General features: G+C 62.2%; 1 protein-coding gene across 2 annotated transcripts in view; it reads right to left on the bottom strand.

Annotated features, from left to right (window-relative positions):
- CRMP1 (collapsin response mediator protein 1) overlaps positions 1 to 6,248 on the bottom strand; it is a 61,902-nt gene extending 55,654 nt beyond the window's left edge. Inside the window, exons 1-2 of one of the 2 annotated variants that reach the window (XM_056855995.1) lie at positions 5,867 to 6,248; positions 2,147 to 2,157 (exon numbers count right to left, since the gene is read on the bottom strand). In XM_056855995.1, coding sequence (XP_056711973.1) covers positions 2,147 to 2,157; positions 5,867 to 6,248 — 393 coding nt within the window. Of the gene's footprint in view, positions 1 to 2,146; positions 2,158 to 3,071; positions 3,123 to 5,866 lie in introns of those variants that run through there. The other variant, XM_056855994.1, reaches the window with a different exon arrangement.
- Positions 6,249 to 7,636: the final 1,388 nt, after the last annotated feature.

The raw sequence follows: 7,636 nt of genomic DNA on the forward strand, positions 1-7,636 counted from the left end.
GAGGGCTTTAAGAGGGGAGTGGACATATTCATGGAGGAGAGGGGTATTCATGGCTGTTAGTTAGAATGGATACTAGTCATGCTGCATACCTATTTTCTCTAGTATCAGAGGAGCATGCCTATTATTTTGGGTGCGGTGGAACACAGGCAGGATGGTGCTGCTGCACTCGTCTTGTTAGTGGCTTCCTAGAGGCACCTGGTTGGCCACTGTGTGAACAGACTGCTGGACTTGATGGGCCTTGGTCTGATCCAGCAGGGCCTTTCTTATGGTCCCTTCCATGATTCTATGATTCTATTCACCTCTGCTTCTCACTTGCCTTGAAAGCCCCTTGCTGGGGTTGCCAGAAGTCAGCTGCGACTCGACGGCACTTTATACACACACAAGCTTGATGCTACTTCAAAATGAGTCTAGTATTCAAAGCAACCAGTTTATGGCAGCTAAGGACAGACCCAGAGGTTATGATGATGCCTGCCCCTTGAAAATGAAACTCTGTGTCACATTTTCCCTCCGCAATTTGTAGCCAAACTTGTCGGTGTTTCCTACATTGCAGCCACGTGTGTCTCTGCCCCACACCACCAGCAGTGGCAGCCAGTGATGCAGAACAGGATCTGCAATACAGACAGCAGGACACGGGCAACCTTCTTTATCACAGAGTCTCGTCCCACCAGGATGTTTTCTGAATCTGTGGATTAAGTGTCGCGATTTGCAAGTGGGAAAAATAGCATTTTTGTTTAAGGATACCACACTTCACTCTTAATGGTAAACTTCAACCAATGATGAATATTTGGCAGTGCTTCCAAAATACAGCTACCCCTGAGATGTCAACCCACTAAAATCCAGCTCTACTGGCCTGGTTAGGAGCCCACTCTTTCTGGACTGCCTTGTTGCTAGATGGATTTTAGCCTACAGAGCTCTGTGGTATAGGAAGACTTGAGCCTTGATATAGCAGATGTTGAACGAGAGAAGATACCTTTAGGGCAGTCCAACGTGGCAGAGAGTAGATGGCTTCATTCTCAGCCACTTGGGAGACTGAATACCATCACTCTGACCCTAAATCAGTCCAGGGCAGATCCTGGCTGAGCACACCCGAACACGCCTTCTACCAGGTCAGGCCCCTGGTCTGTCTGACTGGCAGCACCTCCTGTGCCCATGCAGCCAAAATGACTGAGCTAGAGAGCGCAAGATCTGCCCGGTGACAAGAGCAAAGGTCCCCCAATCTCCAGGAGTGGCTTGGGGGAAGCTTACAGGGGAGACATGATCCGACAGGCAAGCATTGTCTTCAATCACAATTCCACTGACTCCCATGATGGTGGCCGCGAATGGAATGGACTCCAATCCAAACAATACAAAAGGTCGTATAAATGAGCACACACACACCCCGCTTGAGGGGGGCTGCCTGATGGGCTCACAGCTGCTCTGTCCATAGTCTGGGGGGGGCTCCTTGAGGGCAGGGCCAGATGTGGCAGGCAGCCCCTCCTAGCAACTGCCCCCCGCTTCACTCACTCGGCCTGCTCCAGTGAGGCAGGCCCCTCACCCCGGCCACACTGAACTCACAGCCACAATGAAAATTAAAAGTTGCATCTCCAAGAGTTTTTCTTTTCCACGCCTCACCCAAAGGTTCCCTACATGCTATATCAGATTGTGTGTGTGTGTGTGTGTGTGTGTGTGTGTGGTGGGGGTGGAACATTTGGATTATAATTTTGCTGCTAGCTTGGCTCAAGTTGCAAGCCGCCTTGAGTCACTGCTGCACGGCAAATTACAGATGCTTTAATAAATATGATTTTGGGGGAAAAAATGTGCCCACAGAGATCCAAACACACAGCTACCATGCCTCACTTCACGCCAGCCCTCCCCTCCCCTCCCTGTGAACCAGGCAGGAGCCCTCAAGTGAGGGCCACAATATGGGGTGGTCTCCTGCCTCTTGGATTGTCCAGAACCAGAGGTCACTGCCCAACACTGAAAAGGAGGCGAACGAGTGACAGGAACCCGAACTGGCAGCTCAAACTTCCAGGGTCTTCGGCGTCTTCAGCTCCTCCGCTGGAAGAGGCAGAGGGGGCGATGCCACTCACAGATGCCCCGCTCCAAGGCAGAGTACTAGTGACCCTGGCAGCCACGCTGAAACACCAAGGCCTGCCAGGATCGGGGCCTGCCCACCGTCTCTTGGCGCTGTCCTGGGTCCTGCAGCCGTGGCACACGGCCTGTTCCGGCATCTCCAGCTGCCTGCTGAGTGAGTGCCCTCTGTGCCATGTGAGTTTCTCTCCCCTACCACCACCACCACCACCACCACCACCACCACCACCACACACAACACACATTCTGCCTGGCATTCCATCAGCTCTCAACCAGGCTGGAACAAGCCTGCCCAAGGGGGGATTGTGAGAATGGGGGGACTGAAAAGCGGAGGCATCTTTGACAGGGTCTTGTTTTCTCACTTGGATCCTGAAACCTTTCCCACCCTCGTTCTGCCAGCTGCCATTAAAGGGCCTCTTTCAAGGAAGACATTTGCTGGGGGCAACACGGAGCAGAATGCCCGCCCCTTTTGGTCTGCGCACAAGCCGGGCCGCTCAGATGCCACACCAGCTCCGGCCCGGGGGGGGGGGTGTGTGCCCGTGCGCCATCCCCAGGAGCGCAACGGGGCTGGCCAGCCCTTCCTCTGGCAGCAGCAGAGGGGCTGAGGGGCGCCCAAAGGTGGCCTGGGGTGGCTCGCTGGGGAGGGAGCCCCGGAACAAAGGGAGCCCCGCGCGGCTGTGGGCTGGGCGGGGGACATCCCTCGCCGGGAGAAGCGGGGCGGGCGGGGGGGGGGTCCCGGCGACCGGGGGGGGGGCAGGCCGCCTGGGCGCTGCCAGCTTTGCCGAAGGAACGCCGAGCCCCCCCCGCCCCCCCCCCGGTAGCCTCTTGGGTGGCGGGCCGAGGGCAGAGGCGGCGGGTGGGCCAGGCGGGCGGGGCCGCGCCCAGCCCCCTCCGGCAAACAATAGGCCCGGTCCGGCCCGGGCAGCGGGCGCGCGCCTCTCGGTCGCCGGAGCCACCCCCCGCCCCGCCCCGCCGCGCCCCCCGCCCGCCCGCGCCCTCACCGGGATGTGCGGGATGCTCTTCTTGCCCTGCATGGCCGACATGGCTGCGGCGGCGGCGGCGGCGGCGGCAACAAAGCGCGCGGCGCCGGGCGGGAGCTCCGTCGAGGGGCGGCCCAGCCAGCCCGCCCCGGCCCGCCGCAAGCCAGGCCGCGCTGCCTCGCCTCGCCTCGCCTCGCCTCCGCTCCGCTGCCGCCCAGGCGAGACGCGCGCCGGAGAGAGAGGCCGTGGGCACCGGCGCCTCCCTCTCCGCCCAAGAGGGCGTCTCTGCGCGCCGAGGCCGGGGGAGCCTGCCCAGACGCCCCCCGCCCGCCCGCGAGAGGGGGGGGGAGGCCGCTCCGCAGGCCCCGGGGCCCCAGGAGGGGCAGGGCGGCGGCGGCGGCAGGAGCCGCAAAGCCCGCCCAGAGGCCGGGCGCCGGCAGGGCCAGACCGCGGCCGCTGTCCGGCAGGAGGCCTGCCCCACCCGCCTGGCCACTGCTGTCCCACAGACTGCCCAATGGACACCCCGCCCCTGCCCCGGCATCCTGAAGCAGACCTTGGCCTCCCTGCCCATGGCCGGAGACGAGCTACCCCAAGCCAAGCCGCCTCCGGGCCCACCACCGCCTCTCCACGCCTTCGCAAGGGCAGACCAGTGCCCTCCATGGTTGCAGCATCGACCGTTGCCAGTGGTCTCCCGTGGCCAGCCCTTGCGGGCGTGGCCGGCTGTGCCGGGAACATGACTGGCGGGGGAGGCAAACGGTGCGGCTGGAACTGACCCCCCCACACACACACACCTCCCACACTTGGCCACGCCAAGCCAGGGCAACACGGAGGCAAGCCCAAACAGCGGCCCCTCGGTTCTTCAAGGGGGCCCTTCCCCGCTGGGGTCCCCGGCGTCCTTCACTTGTTCTGTTGGGGTTCATGTCATACACTGCGCAAAGGACAAGTTTTTGTGTGTCCTAACATCAAACACCCTCACATGCAAAGACAATCATTAGGTGACTGCAGGCGTCAATGGCAACCACTATATGACAAACATGCTTCAATAATGAATCTTACCAACTGCACTTAATATACCAATCTGCTATAGACAATCTGAAGTCAACATATTTAGTGATAGCTTTCAATAGCGATATTTATATTATCATTAGAGAAGATCTTAGTATGCGTTCAAGACTGGTTCTTAAATGGATGTGCTGCTTATTTTATTGATAAGAAACTAAAGGATGTGTTTTAAATTAAACTAAGTTACAAAACATGTCTATAGTGTACTGGAAAAGTTTAGACACAGAAATGTAATGCTTTCCCCATTTCCTTCCCCGTACCCTTTTTTATTTCTGTACCCTAAAAAACCTTTAATAAAATATTTTTTTAAAAAACACCCTCACATGCAGAAAAGAAAGGCATGTCTGTTTTCAGACATGCTTCTTTCCTTCATGTTATGGTGGACACCTGGCTGGCAAGCAGGATCCCTTCCTCCTTGCATCAGGTGATGCAGCCTCACACTTTGGAGACCAGGGACACCCTTGCCTCACCTACTATTATGGAACAACCTCCCCAGGGTGGTGCATCTGGCCCCCCTCACTGCCGATCCAGCTCAAGACGGCTCGATTAGTTTAGGACTGCATTTGATTAAATTGTGATTTTAAATTTCAGTTGTATGTATTGTATGCATTTTATTTTTATTTTAAACCACATGAAAGCTTTTCTCCCATTCATCTGTTGGTGCGGTTTGCCCAGAGGGCTGGACTTGTGCAGTGCACTTGTCAACATGCCGTGGTCTGGCAACCCAAAGCGCCTGAACAAGTGGAGTGAGTAGAGGGCTTTTGCCCTCTGGGATATTGCCCATCCAGCCTCTCTCTCCCTGGACAGTCCCTGTGCTTCCTCCAGGGTCCCACTGTTTGCCAAAACCATGGCGAGAGGGGAACAAAAATGAGAGTAGAGAAGTACACCTGTACATATGAACAAGGGGCTGGAGACTGCAGCAGGTAATCCGATTCAGAAGATGTCATTCTCTTTTTGACATTTGAAAGCCAATGTGGAATAGGGGCTCAAGTGTGGCAGGAGGCCTGCGGAGACCCAGGTTCAAATCCCCGCTCTGCCATTGACATCATTAGGGGACCCTGGACCACTGCGTCTGTCAGCCTACACTAACGGGGTTGCTGTCCAGATTAACCTTGAGCTCTGGAGGGAATCAAGACGGGCTGTCAAATAAACGCAAATCTGGGCACAGAATTTGTGTGCGGGCAGAGACCTCCGGGCAGGCCTCTCCTCTCCTCTCCCCGAGTGCCCTGGGCCGCAGAGGTCGTTGCCTGCACAGGCAGCCCCCGAGCGGATGGCCCTCTCCCGGGGATTGCTGGCCCTCCAAAGCGGCCTCTCTGCGCCGCTGCGGCGACCCCGAAGAGAAACGAGGCCGGCGTCCCTCCGCATTTCTGGGAGGGCCGTCCGCAGAAGCGGGCAGAAGCCGCGGCCCACGGACAAGCTGGCCCGTGCTGGAGCCGCACAGGGGGCGGTTCAGGCGAGGGCCGGGCAACTTCCGAGGGCAGGGCCTCACCCGGGACCTCGTCTCTAGGGTGAATCGCAGGCGGGTCTCGCTTCGGCCGGGGGAGGGGGGGGCCCTCCGCAGGGCAAGGACCCCCAGGGAGGCTGACCGCCAAGTGGGCCCAGAAGGCTCCCAGACGGACGATCCTCCTTGGCCCTTCCCGGCAGGGCAGCCGAAGGGGGGTGGGAGGGGACGGCCGGACCCCCCCCCCCCACAGCACACACCCCCCCCCCCACCCCGCGTCCCCGGCGGCGGCGTACCTTGTCGCCGAGCAGGCCGGGCAGCCAGAGGCGGTCCTTGGCGAGGGGCTGGCGGACGCGGAGGGCGGGCGGCGGCGGGTCCCTGTCCGCGCCGGGCGAGCTGAGGCCGGAGCCGGAGAGCTCGCTGGCGTCGCTGGCCGTCCCGCTGCTGCTGCAGGCGTCTGCGGGCGCGCCGTCGGGCAGGAGCAGGTCGTGTCGGCTGGCGCTGCGCGGCGTGCGGCCGCCCTTCCGGCCCACGCTGTAGGCGTCGAAGTCGATGGTCTTGTTCTCGTAGGCGCCCTCCACCGCCGCGAACAGCCCGCCGTACTTCTGCCGCGGCGTCTGCGCCGTCGTGCCGGGCCGCGCCAGGTACACCGGCAGGTCGTCCTCCTGCTGCCACGCCCGACGCCGCTCCGCCATCCCGCGCGACGACCCCCACCCCACCCCACCCCGCGCCCGCAGGGGCCGGCCCCGAGGCACGCGGGCCCCTTGGCCGAGGGAGGGAGGGAGGGAGGGAGGCGGGCAGAGGCGGGCCGGGGCGGGCGGGTCCGGCACGTGCGCCCCACGCCCTGCCTCCCTCCCTCGGCCACGGGGCCGGCCGCGCCTCCCGGACAAAGAGCGCCGCCGCCGCCGCCGCCGCCGCCGCCACGCACAGGCCGGCCCGGTCGCGGGGGCTGGGCGCCGGCTGGCCGGGCTGCTGCGGAAGAGCTCGGCCTCCTGCGCCGGGAGGGGCGAGGCGAGGCGAGGCGGAGCCTGGCGGAGGGGGGCGGCCCGATGGGCGCCTCCCTTCCCTCCCGCCCGCCCTGCCGCAGCGCGGGGGGCCGCGACCCTCTGCCGGGCCTGGGGCGCCTGTGCGCAGGAGCGCCGGCCCGGAGCTGGAGCCGCCGCCCAGGGCCCCGAGCCGCAGAGCCCCGCGCACCAGGCGAGGGCCCCCCGCCCCGAGGCCTCGGGGGCCCCGGCCTGGCGGGAGGGGCCGGCCCCCGCGCCCTCCTTCGCCCGCCGGCCTTGCAAGGGCGCCAGTCTGCCCAGGGTGGCCCCCCCGGGCACGCCGCTGCTCCCCACATGGGTGTGGCGCTGCCGGGAGCGGGGCCGGGCGGGCCGCCCACCCTTCTCCTCCTGGCCGCCGGCGAGGGGAGCCCGCCGCCAGGACGGGGGGGGGGGTTTCTGCCCCCCCAGCAGGCCCCGGGCGGGCCCCCGTCTTTCTTTCCGGGGGAGAGGGCGTTGTGAGGCCGGCGGCCAGCCGCCCTGCCCCACAAGGACAGGGTTTCCCCGCTAGAAAGCCGGCGGGTGGGGGGTGTTGCAAGACCCCGGCCGGGATCCCGGGAACAGGGGGTGCCGTTCTGCAGGCTCGGGCAGCCCCAGCCCCATAGACAGAGGGCAAAAGGCAGGGGAGAGAACCCGCTGCCCTGCTCATTCGCCATGACAATGCTTTACACTGATCTAAGGGGTTTACTGGTTTTGGGGTGTGTGTGGAGGGGGGCGGTTCAGGGTCAAGAACACTAGCCATCTGTTACCCCAGTAATCCCTGAAGGTGCCCGGTGCCATGAGGGAGCGTGAGCCTCTTTGTGCAGATGTTGGCAGAGAACGAGCAGTGTCAATTCATGGCTGAGGAGAGATTTGAAAGGGGACTTGGAGTGGCTGCCTCCTCCCTGCCCTGGCTCCTTTATGCTGTCCAGGATTCACATCGCTTCCAGAGCCTGGATTCTGAACAAGTTCTGTCCCATATCTTGTGCTGTCTCCTGCATTTCCCTCTGTGAGTCCCTAAGCGGCTACCGTCCCGTAGTGCTGCTACAATCAAGAAAGCCTCT

Source organism: Euleptes europaea, chromosome 9 (assembly GCF_029931775.1).
Source record: "Euleptes europaea isolate rEulEur1 chromosome 9, rEulEur1.hap1, whole genome shotgun sequence".
In the NCBI taxonomy this organism is placed as follows: Eukaryota; Metazoa; Chordata; class Lepidosauria; order Squamata; family Sphaerodactylidae; genus Euleptes; species Euleptes europaea.